Below are 19,393 nucleotides of genomic sequence, written 5' to 3'. Positions count from 1 at the left end.
ATGTACATATACAATGCATGGTGCTTCAGGATATCAGTTTTAATAGCCTTTGTTTCACATTTGTTTTGCATCATCGTCAAATGACGTAAAAATTGTTAAGTATGACGTAAAACCCCAAACATACATACATACATACAAACAAACATACATACATACATACATACACACACACATACATACATACACACACACATATACATACACACATACATACATACATACACACACACACACACACACACATACATACATACACACATACACACACACACACACACACACACACCCACCCACACACACACACACACACACACACACATACATACACACATACATACATACACACACACATACATACATACAAACAAACACATACATACATACACACATACATACATACACACACACACACACACACACACACATACATACATACACACACACACACACACACACACACACACACACACACATGAATGTACAAAATATCTACAAACTTCATTGTTCTTGTTCTTCAGAATCCCCGAATTCCTGGCACCTTGATGATGTCAGACGAAACCTTATCCAGAATCTGTGGATCTGATGTGAACAGCTAGTAAGTTTGTCGCTAGGGTTCGGATGGCATACATTCAAACCTCTGGCTATTGATTGGCCTCAGTTGATTGATTAATTTATGAATCAGAAATATTTCACTGATGTAGCAGCAATCAGAGTTATTGGTCATGGAAACAGGAATGATTCCCCAAACCAAAACTTAGATTTCTTGGCAGAATTAGGCTGCAGCAGAATCATCAAGAATTTTATTTTATTTATTTATTTATTTCGTTGGTGTTTTAAGCTGCACTCATGAATATTTCACTGCCAGCCAGCATTATGGTGGGAGCAGTAGAACCCTGGGGAAGAGCAGAACCAAGTAGAACCCTGGAGAAATGTACGACCATCCGCAGGTTGCTGAAAGACCTCCCCCTCATACGATGGGAGAGGAAGACTCCATGAACGGGACTTGAACTCATAGCCACCTCATTGGTGAGAGGTTCCTGAGTCATTGTGTCACACTAGCATGCTGTTAAACTGCTAGGTCACTGAGAGTAGAACTTTATTTGAGTATGTGATGTACTTTATATGCCAAGGGCCAGTTTCCTTCCCTTTGCCTACGGCTCAGGTAGTCCAATCCAACACAAATCTGAAACCTGTCTTCTTCAAGTTGGATTGAAAGGGCTAACATGGCTATAAAGTCTTCTGGTGAAATCTGAAACTATAAAGTGTGAAAGTTTTAAATTTGATCTGTTTTCTTACCCACAGTTTTGAGCTGGCCTGTGATATGTTAGACTACATGGATGAGATCTTGACTCTACAACACCTGGGTGAGTTGTATGGCTGATTTCCTCTGTTTTAAACATGATTTGAATCAGTTTACAGTCAGTATTTCAGATCTATCTGTCTGTTGCATAGATAGTTTATCCGCCTAACATTTGCTTACTTTCACCATCCCCGTGATAATGAAGTCACTGTAGTTTAAACCAAGAAACATGCCGTGCCACCGCACAGAAAGTCTTTCAGATCCTATATTGTACCACATTATATCATAAGTCATATACTTCCACATGATATGTCTGCAATATGGACATCATCAATCATTCATTTTAATTACTCCAGTTTGGTTGTGTTTTTGTTTACATTGATAAGATTTACATTGATAATCTACCTCCAACTATGGAGAGCTCTCCCTTTGTAATCATACTGCATCCTATTGGGTAATAACAGACAAAGCTGTAACTACACTATATCACTTCCTGCTTTAATATACATCTGTGTGTTCTGTGTAATAATTAGTCCATAGATGTCAAAAGACATGGCAACGAAAACTTTACAGATTGTTTATAAAATTGCGATGATGGAAGATTTATATGTATATTTTTGAGTTTTGATATTTGCTTATCTGTTTTAATATTTCATCATACAGAACACCTGGATGATATCATGTACTTATATATATGTATATAACTGTTTGCAGTTTTCAGTTCTCTGGACATGTCAAGGTCCAACTCCATGACAAACACGGGACAGTGCCGTTTAGCTCCCTTGATTCTCTGCATACAGGACTCCTGCCAACTGTACGACTATCTGGTCAAGTCCCTCTTCAAACTTCACTCGAGTACGTACAAGGGACCCAGGATGTTTTAATAATACTTTAATCATGCTGCATGATGTTTAAATCTGAATGGCCCAATTAACCTCAGCCAACACTCATTCTTCACATTGAAATAAAGTTTACCAACAATGTATCTCTCATTTTATGTGCTGAATTTTGAAGTGTTGACGAATGAGCTCTAAACTAATTTTCTATCACTTACTGTTACTGACTATATATGGTTGTGGGTTTCCCTTGGGCTATGCCCAGTTTCCTCTCACCATAATGCTCTTGGTTGTCGTATAAGTGAAATATTCTTCAGCAGGGCGTAAAACAACAATGAAGTATTAAATAAAATGAATAGACATCATTATTGATAGATGCTGCGGACCTTTAAGATCAGTTTGAGGCAATGAGATTGTTTTGCTTTCAAAAGAGCTATCCTATATGATTTTTAGCTCGCCTATATGGAGAAAGGAGAGGTATTGTGAGAGGGGGGAAAAATGGTGGTGTAGGTGTTGGTGTCTGGTTAAGCTGTTTTGTTTTAGCTCCTGTACAATTTGCTCACATACATGGATTCAGGGTTAAGCTTTTTTGTTTAGCTCCCTTGTTTTAGGTATGGTGTGTAAATGTATATACTCGGATGGAAGGTTAAGCTTTTTTTGTAGCTCCACTGTAATCAGCACTCATTTATGGGATGAAAGTTAAGCTTTTTCGTTTAGCTCCCTTGTTTAAGGTATGGTGTGTATTACACAAAATGTACATTCTCGGATAAAAGGTTTCTTCCCACCATAATGCTGGCCGCTGTCGTATAAGCGAAATAATCTTGAGTACGGCATAAAGCACCATTCAAATAAAAAATGAATTCACTGTAAAAAAGATTTCCACATTATATGAACTTCACTTTTGTTTTCTGTAGTAAACACAACTTTTCTAGAAAGCCTCCATGCAGGGCTACAATTTCTTTGCATCACTGGTTCTCGGTGACTATTTTTTTTTTAAGATTTATGGACTTTTGGACAAAAATTTACCTAGTTCTTGTAATCAAAAAAACTTTCGTGTTGGACTACAATTTTTGTGCACTGGGCTACCTACATGTGGGAGAATGAGAAGGAATTGATAACAGGGTTATGCTGGTGAATTTCCTCACATCACTTTTCTATTTTATAGACTCACCCTTTTCTGATTTGTGTCAGCCTTTCATGTAGAGCTACAGCTTCTTTTGGAAACACCTGTGCAGAGAAGCTTATTGTCTCTCTGGTTACTTTAACAGATTTATGGAGTGTCTGAAGTTGACCTAATTTTTGAACTTCATTTTCTCTGGTATATACATGTGCTTGTCTGTAGAAAGCCGTCCACATCTATATGAGTATTGGCGGCCTATGTGACACTGGTCGATGCATGTGCCTTCCCATACTGGGACGGAATGTCTTCAGTTATCCACATATGCAGTGACTTGTCAGTAGAGAGTTTGCTCAGCCTATCATAGAATTGCAGTGGCCACCCTTAGTATTGCCGGTTGTGGGAAGAGATTTACACATAAAAGACCACCCTAGCGAGGTGGCGCTAGTACTCCTCCCACAAGGAAGTTTTTTACTACCATGGATCAACATTTGCTCAGCCATTCACACTCTTGCAGTGGCCACCCATAGTTTACGGATTACCGGATGCATTTCATGATATGCATACAAAGATCACTACCCACTATGAGGACTTTTACCACCACAACGATTTATAACTCTATAACATACATGTACAAAGTCAGAGCTCTGCAATCTTTATGGCCAAAGATTAACAATCATATTTATGACAGTACTAATATAATGATTTTGGCCTTTCTTGTTGATATAATGGCAAGGTCCTAGCACTCTCTAATGAGAGAATAATATCCCTGTGTGATAGTGTCATTCTCCTGTTTTTGAGAACAATATTTGAAGGTATCGCTACCCTTGAACATTATTCAGTTTTACGAACTGCTCAGGCGCCTCTGTGGCTCAGTTGGTTAGTGCGGTATCGCAGGGTAATGGTCCAGAAGCCTCTCACCAATGCGGACGATGTCATTTCAAATCCAGCTCATGCTGGCTTCCTCTCCGGCCGTAAGTAGGAAGGTCTTGCCAGCAACCTGCGGATGGTCGTGGGTTTCCCCCAGTCTCTGCCCGGTTTCCTCCCACCATAATGCTGCCTGCCGTCGTACAAGTGAAATATTCTTGAGTACGACATAAAACACCACTCAAATAAAATAAATACAAACTGCTCAGTCAGGTGAGCTATCAATGTTCTCTGAATGCTTTGTTGTAAAATGTGATCAACTCATGTCAATCTGATAAAATTGGCACAATTTTAAATATTCTCTGTGATTCTTTGTCACACAGGCCTTCCCCCAGACACATTATCGGGTCACAGGGACAGATTCCTGGTCTGCTACAGGAAACTGAAGGAATTCTACCACCACAGTGGAAACCTGCAGTACTTCAAAAACCTAGTCCAAGTGCCAGTCCTGCCTGATGTAAGTGGTTTTGATGGAGTGATCAGTCAAAGCTTATAGGTTTTATTTCATGATGAGGCACACTTTGCAGGAAGTTTTCATTTGTGTCCTCTTTTGTGTCAGATTTTTGACATTCTATCATTTAAAATCAGACCCTCATCTTTATAAGATGGATCATTCATATAATGAGGGGCAAGATGTCACAAAAGTGAGATGCACCTATTACGAACTCGGGCTAGTTTTGAAAAAAAAAAAAAACTCAGACCCAAGATTCCAAAATTGTTTGCAGTTATGTGTTATTATCTTCAAAGAAATGTGACTTTTATTCATATGTACATGTTAAACAGCTCTGGAAATTTGATATGATCCCTCCTGTGAAAATGTTCATATTTCATGATATCTATAACAGGGTTTACCCTGATGTTATCATTTACTTCAGGAGCCCCCCAATTTCCTGATAGCGGCAGACTTTAGTAAGCATGTGAAACCTGTGGCTGTGGTTCCTGGGGAATCTGAGCCTGACGTAGAAACCCCCGAGGTGGAGTCCACAGGCTTTCTCATTGACACCACACAGTCAGAGGTGAGTCTTTAGGGTTCCTGGTGGACACCTTACAGTCATGATATTAGAGGTGAGTCTTTATAGTAGGACACCTCGGAGATAGAGGTGAGTCTTGAAGGTTTCTAATGGACACTACACAGTCAGAGGTCAATCTTTAGGGTTCCTTGTGGACACCGAACAGTCATGATATTAGAGGTGAGTCTTTATAGTAGGACACCTGAGAGATAGAGATGACTCTTGGGGGTTCCTGATGGACACCTCAGTCAGAGGTGAGTCTTTAAGGTTCCTGGTGGACACCTCACTGTCATGGTATTAGAGGTGAGTCTTTATAGTAGGACACCTGAGAGATAGAGGTGAGTGTTGAAGGTTCTTGATGGACACCTCACAGCCAGAGGTGAGTCTGACAGTTCCTAGTTCTGCATGGTGGACACCTCACAGGTTAGTTTTTGGGATTCCTGGTGGATACCTTACAGTCATTGGTGAGTCTAAGGGTTCCTGGTGGATACATCACAGTCACAGTGGAGTGAGTTTATTTATTAGTCTCCTACCAGCACTGGACTGTATTTTAGGTTTGTTTGTTCATCACAAATCAGTTTTTCAGATTTTATTTTTTGAAATGTTTTATCCAAACTTTGTACCTGATTTAGCCATGATGACCTTACAGATTAAATTTGAGTTTCAGACCTAGGTCCATTTTCAACCTTTTTTGTCTTATTTTTGAACTTTGACATAACTGTTATTCTTGTGTCTCATATCCATCGGGAAGATGTGTTGCTTTTGCAGTACTTCCACAATTTATCTCTCAATCTCCTCTCATATGTTCCGTTTAACTGTCTAGACTGAAAGAAGTTTAACTTTTTGTGAGACCCAAAACTTGGCCAACCTGGACGATATTGTTTCATACCCTAATATCGATTGACTACAGAGTATAAATTATCTTCTATTTTGCCTTTGTTATTGATGAAACCTTGATGAAAATATATATAAATATATATATATATATATATATATATATATAAAGGTACAACATGGTCTGACTTATATGATCGTATTGTGTTTTGTCAGGCATCTGATGAAAGTGACAAGTTTGACCAAGCATTTGGGGATGCCTCATTAGGGAACAGCTTCAACTTCAATGGTGCCCCACCCCCTCCTCCGGAACCTGATGAGAGGTGAGTTTTCTAGAAAAGGCTTACTTGTCAAGGTCAGTTTTCACCTCTTAGTTCAGGGTACAGCAGTAGCCCAGGACATACTTGTATATTGAAGTTTTTCTGAAGGAGTCAAATTGGCTAAAGAGACTTGATTTTCAGTGTGGCATATAATGCCACTTAGGGAGCCTCCCTGGCCGAGGTGGTTAGCATACCAGAATGGCACAGTGGCCCAGGAGCCTCACGCTAATGATTTCAATTCCATCTCATGCTGGCTACCTCTTCAGCAACCTGCAGATGGCCGTGGGTTTCCTCTAGGTTATGCCCAGTTTCCTCCCACCATAATGCTTGCTGCCGTTGTATAAATATTCATTGTGAAATGTCCTTGAGTACGGCATAAACACCAAAGAAATAAATAATGCCATTTAAAAAGTGAAATCACTTCTCATAAACAGTTTGAAGGCAGGATTAAAAATGTGCATGTGTTAGTATTTGACTGTGACTTTTGTGTATCCTGCGTTCCAAAGTTAATGATATCAGAGCAGTTAGCAAACTTTTTTTGTAGTTAACTATTGTTTTCTGTGTATTTTAGGGACATGTTGATAGAAAGGCTGATGAGGGAGATAAACCAGTTGAGGGAAGAGCTGGAGAGAGTCAAGGCTGAGGTTTGTGTTGAAAATCAGGTAGTTTTGAAAGCATCTCAATTGGTGAATGTGGCTGCTTTGGCAGCCTAATGGTTAGAGCATCTGGCTCAAAGTCAGGAGACCTGGGATCAAACCTGGGTTTGGTCAAACCTTGGTCAAGACTTGAACCAAGGAAGAACAAGGAAATTGGACTTGTTGGCCTGGTGTCAGTATAATTTGACTTTGTTTTGGGGGGGGGGGGTAGAGGGGAGGTCGTCTCTGGTCTGGTGTCTTCGGCATGATGCCTTAGTGACGGCAGCACTTTAGCAGCATCTACTCGCACAAGAAGATACAGTATATGTGCACATAAACACTGAATGTCTCCATGTTGTCATATGACTGACATATTATTAAGTATGACATAAAACCCGAAACGTGCGTGTACATATTGTAAATCTTCAACCTTTTCATCCACTAAAGCACTTTTTTCAGGGGATTTTATGTACACATTTATTCCGAAAATGAAGCTGAAAACGATTTGTTTGTGTCACTAAAGATTCATATATCATAAAACTATGTAACTCTGAACGCTATATAGTTCTGTAAGAATGTTTCTAAATATTGGTTACAGAGGTTGTTGAAAAAGTTGAAAAATGATGGTACACATACATGTAAGAGCGATTGTTGCTCTGTCTTCCAGGACTTCAGGATCATTTCCATGTTGAAGGAGAAAGTGGAAAAGTTAGAAGAAGACATCAGAAGGCTGATGGCAGAGAGGGATGAACAAAAGAAGGTTAGGCAGATATACATGTATTCATGGCATAGGGATTTTCCTCCAGTTGGCTGATTTAAGATCGGTTGGTTGGTTTTATCAGAACAGGTTATTGCCAGTGTAATTTGGAGGTAGGGTAAGGTATTTTCAGACTTTCTTGAGAAACTTCATACTGCTTTTTGTACCTCTGTATTTTTTAATGTCCTGATGATATGTCATCTTGTCATCAGTGGATGAAAGCCATATGCATATTGCTTTCAGGGGACAATTTTATTTATTTTCAAATGTATGGATGTAAATAGCAACTGACGGCTATGACAGCTTAATTCTGAAATCCTCACACACCCTGGCAATAGGTGTGTTTCAAGTTTGAAATCATTTATCGCTAAAGGTAAAAAAAAAAAAAAGCCTTATTGTACCATGTAGCCTGTCAAAAATGTCATGCAGCTATTTTTGATCTTTACTATAAAGTAAATACCTGAAGAAAGTTTCAGAAAATGTAATAAGGGGAAGATAGAGAAAATTTAGGAGCGAAGCGTTTGTAAACTTGAGAAGTTCCTAAAGGAAAGAGGTGTCATTTGTGGAACATGGTGAGACAGGCAATCGGTAAATTAATGTGACAGTTAAACATAGGTTGTCTAACACAATTCATGAGTCATTTAGTACAGTAACACTGTTTTTACCTTTAAGGACAAAAGAGTTTGATCTCAAAACTCCCCTATTTTTCAGAACCTTATCACTTTTTCTAAACCATAATATCTGCTTTACTTTAGGAGAAAGAAGTACTGCTGGTTCAGGTAGAAGCTGCAAAGAAGAACACAGCTGCCTCAGCAAAATTGGCTGACGTCGAGAGTAAGTTCATGACTGATCATGGTTACCTTAAAGACTCTCTCCAGCTCTTGTATACTGGAGATTTTCAGCAAAAAATCGATCAGCACAAATCCAATCAAATTTTTACTTGTAATATCATTATTTAGAATGGCCTAAATAATTCATACATACAAGCCTTGTTTGTGATAGAATATGAATGTCCGTCGGACAAAATGGGCACTGGTCTGTGATTAGTTTGAGCGACGAGGTAGTAAATTAAAGTTTTTAAGTGAGCTGATTTTGACTGGATTGGTTTTGACTGTTGCAGAACAAGTGAAAGCCAGTGATGAAAAGTTCAAGAAGATGAAGGATATTTACACAAAGTTACGAGAGGAACACGTACAGTTGCTGAGGAATGTAAGCTTGTCAGTGGAAGTCTGTCTGTAATGGCTGAAATATCAGGGTGGAACGATGTGTACACGTGTACATGTATTTCTACAGCAAACTCGTATTTATTAGAATTCTCTTAGAATACACATCATTAGCAAACATATATTTGTGTTAAAGACTTACTTGAGCTAACCCTTATGCTGGCTTCCTCTCCGGTGGTAAGTGGGAAGGTCTGTTGGCAACCTGCGGATGGTTGTGGGGTTCCCCGGGCTCTGCCTGGTATTCTTCCACCATAATGCTGGTCGCCGTCATATAAGCAAAATATTCTTGAGTACGGTGTAAAACACCAATCAGATCAATAAAATAAATAAATACTTGAGCTAACCTAAAGAAAATTTCTGCAAACTCATCTATTGTAAAGATGTATTTATTTATGTAGCAAATTCATATTTATTTCATGCATTTATTAAAACTGTCTTAGATGAAACGGCATCGCCAAACTTAGATTTATTAACTAAAATTTTTTATCATGATATGAGGGAAAACAGATTTATATTCTGATCACTGTATGGTTTTGTAATATTTATTTATTTCATTGGTGTTTTACGCCGTGCTCAAGAATATTTCACTAAAACAACGGCGACCAGCATTATGTTAGGAGGAAACCGGTCAGAGCCCAGTGGAAACCCACGACCATCCGCAGGTTGCTGGCCGACCTGTAATATTTATCATTAGAGATTGATGTACAGTTAACAATAGTGACCATATATTAAGTTTAGGGTTCTTTGTAAACCTTACAGTTTTAAACATATATCGCACAGAAGAGCACATAAACATATGTGATTGTGGCATGACTTTGGGAAACATATAATTCATTTCCTTCAATCTAAGAGACTCAGTATGTTTTGTGCAGTTTTATAGTATAGTCTATCTATCAACATATGCTAGTTCATAATAATAAGGTTTATCACTAGTTCTCAAATAGTTGACGAGTATTCAACGGATTCTGGGTTGTTTCCAACGTTTTTTGAAAGTGGAAATAGGTTAAAACTGTGTGCATTTCCAATGGTTGCCTTAATTCCAGCATGCTGAAGCCAATAAACAGTTATCTAGTGAAAAGAAAGCTGTGGAGGAGAAGGAACAAGCAGTAAAGGTGGGTTCTTACAGAAATGTGTAGCTGGTTGTCTGTATAAATTGTTCAGTCCCCTAAATTTCTCACATGTAAGAGTAAATAATATTTGACTGAATGGAAGTTGTTCTTATCGGATTAGGATTAAAGCCTAAACAAAAGTCTTTTATAATATTATATAAAATATGAACCATTACCCATAATAAATTCAATGAAATAAATGTCTTTTATGTGAGGTTAACATTTTTTGGTAAACATTTTGTGTATGAGAAGTTTTGGATAGATTAATAATTAATGTGTACGTATAACATCACTCGTCAGCCTTACTGTATAGACATATTATTAGGCTGTATTTGGAGCATCTTGACATAGTCAGAATGTGGTTGTCTGTCTGCTTGTACATGTAGCTGTTGTCTGAATGTGTGTGAGATCAGAGGTGGAAATGACCCCTCAGATTATTGATGTGTCCGGGTGAAAATTCTCTGTGGCCAGCCACTAGCACACTTGTAGCTGACCACTGGCTCACCAATATCACACTTGTAGAAGGCCATTAGCACAACAATACCACACTTGTAACAGACCACTAGCTTGCTACCAGCTCACATGCAGCAGAAAAATACCACACTTGTAGTACTGAACTGGCTGTAGTACTGTAAATCTGAGATAAATTGTAGAGCTTGCACAATAAAGTTTTACACACACGCATCCTTGTTTTAACAGTAAATAAATTGAGTCGCCTGTATAAAAAGCAGATTTCTTTGTTGTAATACTGTATTGAAGGATCTTAGGGCTAAAAAAATATTTATTATTATAATTTATCATCTACCCACAAAAAATTATTTAAAAGTAAGTGAAGACAAAAATGTAGGATATCAAAAAAATTATGATAATCTGCGGTTCAGGTATCTTACCCCCATTGTTTATCTTCCCTCTGTGATGCTGGTTTGATTGTGCTTGTATTGAATGCCTTGTGGTTTGTGAGAAAAGTGAAAATGATTGGCTGGATGTGATAGGTGGTGGTTTAAATGATCATGATCATGTTATGCTTGCACATTGTGTTTTTCAATTGACTAATCTAATGGGTTACCCCCCTTTTACCCACCTCTCCTCTCTTTCCTGCGTCCGTGGCATGTTGCATGACAGAAAACCGAGATTGAGCTGCATAAAATCTCCGAGGAGCGGAAGGTTATAGAAGCTACGCTGCAGAAAAGTGCCGATGATGTCACCTCCCAGCTTGCTCAAGTCACAGGGAAAAGCGCAGAGCTTGAAAAACAGAAAGAGGTATGGTACCCCAAGCCTCACCACTCCCATCCTCTCCCCCCTACCTTTTTACTCGAAGCCTTAGCCCAAATCTCTGGCTAGGCAATCTCCCCACTCACAGTTTTCAGGTATTGTCCAGGGTGCCCCACTTATCACTTTCCTGGGTGTCATTTTTATCTGTTACTGGTGTCAGAAAACAGATTATGCACATTTTATACTAAATAATATAAGAATTAAATTTTGGCCTTAAAGTGATGTTTTTTTTTTGTTGTTTTTTTCAAAAGCCATTCTAAAAGCTAAAAAAAATGTGATTTGATAAAACAGAACAAAGCAAATAGCATATATATATATATATATCTTTTTTTGTATCAATAAAAATCTACATGAAATGAAAAGAAAGAACTTGACCAAAGTAACCTCAAAGATTCATAGAGATAAACAGGTAAGTACTTGTATAGCAGGCCTTGGGATCATAAAGCCATCTTGGACTTAAGGTAAAATTTAAATCAGTGAACTTAGTATATTTCCTTCTTTCATTTTCGCTGAAATCTGTTCTGCAGTAACATACCCAGAATTTATGTTCCCTGGTCAACCAATAGTTTGACCTTGTTATAAAAGAGTGATATAATATTAAAGTGATATGAAATTTTGACTTAAGTGTAAGATTGCTTTGTGATACTGGGGCCAGACCCGGTTTGTAAGTACATGAAGGTACGTGTTATAGATGGACTCCAGAGCATAGATGAAGGTACGTAGTATAGATGGATTCCAGAGCATACATGAAGGTACGTAGTATAGATGGATTCCAGAGCATACATGAAGGTACATAGTATAGATAGATTCCAGAGCATACATGAAGGTACGTAGTATAGATGGATTCCAGAGCATACATGAAGGTACGTAGTATAGATGGATTCCAGAGCATAGATGAAGGTACGTAATATAGATGAACTCCCGAGCATACATTAAGGTACGTGTTATAGATGGACTCCAGAGCATAGATGAAGGTACGTGTTATAGATGGATTCCAGAGCATACATGAAGGTACGTGTTATAGATAGATTCCAGAGCATACATGAAGGTACGTAGTATAGATGGACTCCAGAGCATACATGAAGGTACGTGTTATAGATGGACTCCAGAGCATAGATGAAGGTACGTAGTATAGATGGATTCCAAAGCATACATGATCACTCATGGTGCCATTCAATTCCATTTTATCAGTGGTCTTACGAAATTCTGATGAGACAAGTACAATACATCTATTTCTCCACGGTGTATGAACATGATACGTAAAAGGATCTGATCGGTTACCCTTCTTTTTGAGGGTTTCCTGTTCATCAATATTGTATTTGAAAAACTGCTTCTCTTAAGAATTTGAAATAGTATTGCAATCATCGACTCCAAGTGGGATTGTCTCCCCTTTTTACGCTTTGTGATGACTAGTGTACATGTATTTTGAAGGTTTGAAAGTCTTGTTGAGAGTTGGAGCTATGTGACTGATAGGGTTACATATACATACATCACTGGTTGTAATGATGTCATGTAGCCTGTACCTTCTTTGACGTGATATAGGAATTCCTGTCCGGTACCATAATACCAGCTTATTAGAGGGGTAAATCAAAGTTGTTGGATGATACATGCTATAAAAAAAACAAGTATTGTCATATCTCATGACAGTTTGTTGCAATTCATTTTGACATGAGACATGAGTTTGTATGGCTGTATCTGGGGCATGTAGCTTACGTTATTTGTGTAGTCTGAAATGAACATGTTATGGTACAGAGGGCAAAAAAAAAATTGCTATTTGGCATGCAATTAGTTCATATTGTGTGATGTCAGCTTCATGCTGATCATGTCAGTTGATGACAGGATTTTTTTAGCATCAACAAGTTGCAGTCATGAAATGTGAATATATGTATACGTAGATACATTTGAAAAAGAGATCATGCTATGGGGCCCAAAATACTTTTGTGTCTTTTGGCATGAAAGATGCACTCCATTTGTCATTGTTTTCCTTTTGTTGAAACATGTACTTGTCAAATTATGTAGATGTATTTGTGTTGTGTGGCATGAAGGACTGTCCCTCCTTTCGCGAAGGAACCACTAACATTGACTTTTGTTCAATGAATTTGTCCCAGATGTTAAAGCTTTCCCCATGTCTGCATGGCTGGAGGTAGACTGTGTCGCAGGTTTGCATTGAATTTGCTATGATTGCAATCTTGTTGACATCCGTTCTTGTTTTGGCTGTGGACTTATTTCTGATTTACATTCCGCCATATATGAACTCCTCCACAGATGGCCCAGTCTTCAGTCCAACCCAGTGTTGATCACCGCAACTCAGGTAACTATGGCATGTCATAGTAGCCTCCTTTGATAATATCACATGATCTGCCATCTGAGACATGGTTTTTCTGAAGCATCTTCGTGATATGAACCCTCTGAACTTAGAGGGTAAGAATGTGTGCAGTTTTATGTGGCCATGCGAACAGAAAGTTTTAATGTATTGTCAAAAAAATTAATTGATATTGGGTTTAGGATTTGGGATTCTTATTTAGCCAATGAGTTATGGATTAAAAGACGTAAAGGGAAGCAGTACTCAGTTATGGCTCATGACCAATATAAATCCTCTAAGGGAGGATAACTTAGTGGTATAATTCAAAGTTTTTATGTATTACTCAGCATTGGGTTGTATCACTGAGTTATCTTCCCTTAGACCATCCAGATGGCGCTATAGCCAAGTTGTTTACGATTGGGGTAACACAAATTGCAAGTAGTGTTGAATATAATTGGGAGGTAATTTCAATGTAAACAACACATTTGCAGCAGGGTGTGAGAACTTTACATGGTTGTCATCATAGGAAACCTTTGAGGTTAATGGTGCTTAATGCTACAGTGGTAAAGTGAGACTAAAGCCGATATACATAAATATCATTTGGCATGTTTTTATGCATTGAGTCAACCCATTAGTTGCTAATTACACAGGTAGGAAAAGTTTCTTCTGGCACCAGTCTATAAGATATAACTTTGAGGATGTCTTTGGTGTATGCATCCAGATTGTATATATTACTTTTAACCTAAAGAACAAGAAGTATGTATGGTAAGTGAAGTCCATAGAGTTAACAGATAGTTTCAATTTAAGATCTAAATTTTGCAGAACATAATTTACATATTTTCTCCTAGCTAAATAGTAGTTAAAGCGTACATTTGTCAGTGTGTTTTGTTGTTTAAGCCTTTCTAGAAGGATGTATGTATTTTTATAGTATTTGTAAACCTGATGAGGGCTTTCACATGCACTATTCTCATTCTTACTAAGCATAATGGCGCCATTTGTGTTGTCGTCAGGTACTTAGCTTTGAGGGGCACAGTGATCTAAAACCTCTTCTGCTGGGAACCAGAAATCACAGTCCGTTAAGGCTATTGGTTCAAATCCATGTCCTGACTGTATATCAAGAAATTAGATCACGAGGGCACCAGTTGTGCATTCTTCATGTACTTCACAGTGAGCACTTGATGGCTCAGCGGATCAAAAACTTCTGCTGGGGGCACCAATTAATAACCGTTAACCAATTGGATTTATTTGTTAGAATCCATGTCCTTTTGACTTTGTGGAATTTGAAGGTGCTTTGCATGTGGGTGGCCTTCTTTAGTTCATCTTACTCTCATGAAGCGTGAGTTTGTACTGCAGTATACAACACATAATTATACCAAATAGTCTCCTGCAGGTAGACTAAACACCCCTGAGACTTGGTCCCTTTGCATTGTGTTACATTGAATTTATATTTAATGACAACACAGCAATTTGTGTGATTCTAGACCAGTGATGTCAAGCTATCCGCATTTTTCCTTGTCTAATTCTGCTTAAGCCATGGTACATCTTAAGCCATGGTGCATCTTAGGCCATGTTACATATTAGGCCATGGTACATATTAGGCCATGGTACATATTAGGCCATGGTACATCTTAAGCCATGGTACATCTTAGGCCATGGTACATATTAGGCCATGGTACATCTTAAGCCATGGTGCATCTTAAGCCATGGCACATCTTAAGCCATGGTGCATCTTAAGCCATGGTACATCTTAAGCCATGGCGCATCTTAAGCCATGGCACATCTTAAGCCATGGTACATCTTAAGCCATGGTACATCTTAGGCCATGGTACATCTTAAGCCATGGTGCATCTTAAGCCATGGCGCATCTTAAGCCATGGCGCATCTTAAGCCATTGTACATCTTAAGCCATGGTACATCTTAAGCCATGGTACATCTTAAGCCATGGTACATCTTGAGTCTTGGTACAGGAGGTTTGTACATAGCTCCTTTTAATCTACAACCGGAACAGTCAGAATAAAACCCTAACTGACGAGAATTGACAAAAGACTGGATTTGACTGGTAACATGTATGACTAGTTGCCAACTACTCTCCACACAGTGCTCTGTTTCACTCTCTATATTCTAGTATTTCATGGTCCGTTTTATAGCAAGATTTTTGGACATTTTATATTATCTGAACAAACATTTGTGGAAGATTATATAAAGTATACTGTATGTGGTGTATCCGACTTTGAGGATTTAGAAGTTGTATCCGTATTTTATTTTGATATGTTTATATGATGTTATTTCAGGATTTCCATGTAGTGGAGCATTTAAAGATCAGTATATTTCGTATTCAGTTTGTAGAAGAAATGAAATCTTGTGTTTCGATTAGCCTAATTCTTCACCCTTTTCAACTGTCTATGCAACCAACATTTTTAAAGAACTATGGGGTGCAGAGAAATAATTTGCACAGTTCTATGAAGCTCGCATCTTTAATGATACGAGAAAATCATTTTTACATGTAGCTTCATTTTTATAATAATTGTATGCATAAATTCCACTGGAAAACCCTCATTAGTGATTGAAAAGGTTGAAGATTTACAGTATGTTAGTTATTTTGCATTGTTGTGATTTTTCTGGAGGTTGTATCATAATAGTATTGTTTCACGACTTGAAGGCTTGTCCTGTTCCATGTGAACATGGTGTTGTTTCAGGACTTGGAGGCTGTGCTTGCTGTCCCATGCAAACGTGGCGTTGCTTCAAGACTTGCCCCCTGTCCCATGCAAACATGGTGTTGTTTCAGGACTTGGAGGCTGTGCCCCTTGTTCCATGTGAACATGGTGTTGTTTCAGGACTTGGAGGTTTGCCCCCTGTTCCATGTGAACATGGTGTTGTTTCAGGACTTGGAGGCTTGCCCCCTTTTCCATGCAAACATGGTGTTGTTTCAGGACTTGGAGGCTGTGCCCCCTTTTCCATGCAAACATAGTGTTGTTTCAGGACTTGGAGGCTGTGCCCCTTGTTCCATGTGAACATGGTGTTGTTTCAGGACTTGGAGGCTGTGCCCCCTGTTCCATGTGAACATGGTGTTGTTTCAGGACTTGGAGGCTGTGCCCCTTGATCTATGTGAACATGGTGTTGTTTCAGGACTTGGAAGCTTGCTCCCTGTTCCATGCAAACATGGTGTTGTTTCAAGACTTGGAGGCTTGCCCCTTGTTCCATGCAAACATGGTGTTGTTTCAGGACTTGAAGGCTGTGCCCCTTGTTCCATGTGAGCATGGTGTTATTTCAGGACTTGGAGGCTGTGCCCCTTGTTCCATGTGAACATGGTGTTGTTTCCGGACTTGAAGGCTGTGCCCCTTGTTCCATGTGAGCATGGTGTTGTTTCAGGACTTGGAGGCTGTGCCCCTTGATCTATGTGAACATGGTGTTGTTTCAGGACTTGGAGGCTGTGCCCCCTGTTCCATGTGAACATGGTGTTGTTTCAGGACTTGGAGGCTTGCCCCCTGTTCCATGCAAACATGGTGTTGTTTCAGGACTTGGAGGCTGTGCCTCATGTTTCATTTGAACATGGTGTTGTTTCAGGACTTGGAGGCTGTACCCCTTGTTCCATGTGAACATGGTGTTGTTTCAGGACTTGGAGGCTTGCCCCCTGTTCCATGCAAACATGGTGTTGTTTCAGGACTTGGAGGCTGTGCCTCATGTTTCATTTGAACATGGTGTTGTTTCAGGAATTGGAGGAGCGGTTACGGAAGTTAAAAGAAGAACAAGAGTCCCTGGAGAAACAGCTGGAACAGTCTCAGTCACAGGGGCAGTCATTGCAACAACAGCTGGAACTCACCATATCTGAGAAGAAGAGCACTGAGGAGGAGCTCAACAATAAACTGTCAGATCTACACAGGAGGGTTATAGGTAAATGTAGGACTGTTGCAAATAGGAATCTTGTTATTTTATGAGGGAGGAATTTTTTGAGATGTAGAAAACATAAAATTATATAAATTTCATCTGAAAGAATGCAAAAAGTTCGTTGTGAATGTGGTCTTCAATATTGTTTTTGATTTTTCTCTAGAGAGAAATAACACATGAAAAAAATTTCTGTACGGTGGGTATTTAGGACCACCTCTTGGTATATTGCATAATAATGTGAAGATGTAATACATGTTTAATAAATATATTTGCGCTAGATTTTGGTCAACCTGGATTTTGATCATATTTATATTTTTAATATATTCATAAATAGTATCACACTTCAGATTAAATATATGTATTTGGATGTAAACAACAAATTTGCATTCAGATATGTTTATTAGACAAGCACCCATTCCTTATTTAGAACATCATTATGCAAAGACAATAAATAACAAATTGTGGTCCCAAATATGCACCATACAAAAACATTTTCAAATAACCTTTTCTCCTGAAAGAAAAATGTGAAAAAACTATTAAAAACCATCTTTGCAAATAAGCGTTCACCCTCTTTCATCTGATTTTGGCAGTTTTATGCTTTCTTTTCAAAGCCTGCATGTACAGTATACGCTCCAGTTCATTCCGACCAGCATGGCTGTGAGTGAGTGCTTGGGGGTTTAATGTCGTACTGAACAATTTTTCAGTCATATGACGACGAAGGAATCCTTAGAGTGCATGTAATGTGCCGCCTTGTTGCAGGACGGATTTCCACCGCACTTTTATCTAGTGCTACTTCACTGAGAGCGCTTACCGAAGGCAAGTAAGGTGCCCCACACAAGCCATTATACTGATATGGGTCAACCAGTCATTGCACTACCCCCTTCATGCTGAACGCCAAGCGATGAAGTTACAACTTCCTCTTTTAAGGTCTTAGGTTTGACCCAGCCCAGGATTAATTTTGGATCTCCCGCTTCTGAAGCAGACGCCAACTCTGCTATCGGGGCCAGGAGCATGGCTGTGGCTTTAAATCAGTGATTTCTCAAGTACATACACCTGGTGAAATGTGTTTTTTTTTTTTGCTCCCCACAAAAGTAGAAAGTTATCCTAATAAACATTGTGAGTATTAATATTAATAATAAATTAATTTGTGCTGTTTTTGTTTTGTATTTGTACAGAAAAGTGTGTGGCTGAAGGTAGGATTGTGATAGAAGATGCTGTAGACCAGTATGAAAACCCAACCTTCTCCCAAGCCACGTGTACTGCTGGTAAGTCTAGCTAGGATTGGCTGTTGTGACCTTGACCTTTGTATTAGCAGGGATTTTCCTCAAAACGTACCATTCTGGATAAAGGTTTGTAATTGTCCACTACAGAGGGAATTGTGCCTCCTTGTTACAGGACGGATTTCCACGGTTCTATTGTCTAGTGCTGCTGCACTGAGATGACTTAATGAAGGCAAGTAACCCGCCCGACCCGAACCATTATACTGATACGTTTCAACCAGTCGTTGCACTATCCCCTTAATGCTTAATGCCAAGCGAGAAAGTTAAAACTTCCTCTATTAAGGTCTTCATTTTGACCCTGGGTCTACCATTCCCAAAACGGACGCTCTCTCAACTGATCTTTGGGAGCCTGTTATCTGTCACTGTTGAGGAGGTAGCGTAACTGCAGTGTAACTTGATATTGTGACCAACCATCTGTGCCTTTCTACAAGCAGACTGTGAGCATTCCACAAACGCACCACAAGCAGCCTGCAGGCAGGCTAGTGGTACACTACTGGCATACATGAAGAGAACTTTAGCACATAATTATCTCTGGTTCTGTATCTAAAGAAAAAGATATTGTAAAAATGGCATCCTGAAAAAAACT

The 19,393-nt window shown here is 39.0% G+C and overlaps 1 protein-coding gene across 2 annotated transcripts in view; it reads left to right on the top strand.

Annotated features, from left to right (window-relative positions):
• The window catches only part of LOC135476747 (huntingtin-interacting protein 1-like), a 61,410-nt gene that overhangs the window by 26,782 nt on the left and 15,235 nt on the right, over positions 1-19,393 (top strand). For both annotated transcript variants that reach the window (XM_064756872.1, XM_064756871.1), the window contains exons 6-19: positions 519-595; positions 1,303-1,364; positions 2,015-2,155; positions 4,504-4,637; positions 5,056-5,196; positions 6,241-6,347; positions 6,916-6,988; positions 7,647-7,739; positions 8,492-8,570; positions 8,857-8,945; positions 10,003-10,071; positions 11,191-11,328; positions 17,353-17,533; positions 18,703-18,792. In XM_064756872.1, coding sequence (XP_064612942.1) covers positions 519-595; positions 1,303-1,364; positions 2,015-2,155; positions 4,504-4,637; positions 5,056-5,196; positions 6,241-6,347; positions 6,916-6,988; positions 7,647-7,739; positions 8,492-8,570; positions 8,857-8,945; positions 10,003-10,071; positions 11,191-11,328; positions 17,353-17,533; positions 18,703-18,792 — 1,474 coding nt within the window. The remainder of the gene's footprint in view (positions 1-518; positions 596-1,302; positions 1,365-2,014; positions 2,156-4,503; positions 4,638-5,055; positions 5,197-6,240; positions 6,348-6,915; positions 6,989-7,646; positions 7,740-8,491; positions 8,571-8,856; positions 8,946-10,002; positions 10,072-11,190; positions 11,329-17,352; positions 17,534-18,702; positions 18,793-19,393) is intronic.

The sequence above is a fragment of the Liolophura sinensis genome, chromosome 10, assembly GCF_032854445.1.
Source record: "Liolophura sinensis isolate JHLJ2023 chromosome 10, CUHK_Ljap_v2, whole genome shotgun sequence".
Lineage (NCBI taxonomy): Eukaryota > Metazoa > Mollusca > Polyplacophora > Chitonida > Chitonidae > Liolophura > Liolophura sinensis.
Note: the sequence above shows the minus strand (reverse complement) of the source record. Positions and strands in the feature narration are given on the sequence as shown.